Here is a 454-nt window from a genome sequence, read left to right on the forward strand (position 1 = left end):
GAATTGTTAAGGTCGGAGAAGGCCTTTGAGGTCTTTCAGTACCAGTATCCCCCAGTACCACCCAGTAACCACCAACCCCTGTCCCTCAGCACCACCTGGACTGGGCTGGGAAACCCCCCCAGGGACGGGGGCTCCCCCACTGCCCTGGGCAGCCTGGGCCAGGCAGGGACAACCCCAACGGGGAAGAAACCTCTCCTCGGGGACAGCCTCCACCTCCCCCTGAGGCCCCAGGGTGACAAACAGCCCTGAGGGGGCTCTTCCTCGGGGCAGACAGACGGACCGAGGGACGGCCACGTACCTTGTACTCCTCGGATGCCTCGTCCACGGGGACCACGGCGTGGGGCCGGTGCTCGCGGGAGCGGTCACAGACCACGCAGATGGTCCTGCGGTCGTCCTTGCAGTAGAGCTTGAGGGCTTCCCGGTGCTTGGGGCCAAGACCGTCCTCATCGGCCAC

General features: G+C 65.9%; 1 protein-coding gene across 1 annotated transcript in view; it reads right to left on the reverse strand.

The window, feature by feature from the left end:
• Positions 1–298: 298 nt before the first annotated feature.
• LOC104500891 (tripartite motif-containing protein 7-like) overlaps positions 299–454 on the reverse strand; it is a gene marked incomplete at both ends in the record, with an annotated part of 853 nt that continues 697 nt past the window's right edge. The window contains one exon of the mRNA XM_010144616.1: positions 299–424. Within this exon, the coding sequence (XP_010142918.1) occupies positions 299–424 (126 nt within the window). The remainder of the gene's footprint in view (positions 425–454) is intronic.

The sequence above is a fragment of the Buceros rhinoceros genome, unplaced genomic scaffold, assembly GCF_000710305.1.
Source record: "Buceros rhinoceros silvestris isolate BGI_N320 unplaced genomic scaffold, ASM71030v1 scaffold20861, whole genome shotgun sequence".
In the NCBI taxonomy this organism is placed as follows: Eukaryota; Metazoa; Chordata; class Aves; order Bucerotiformes; family Bucerotidae; genus Buceros; species Buceros rhinoceros.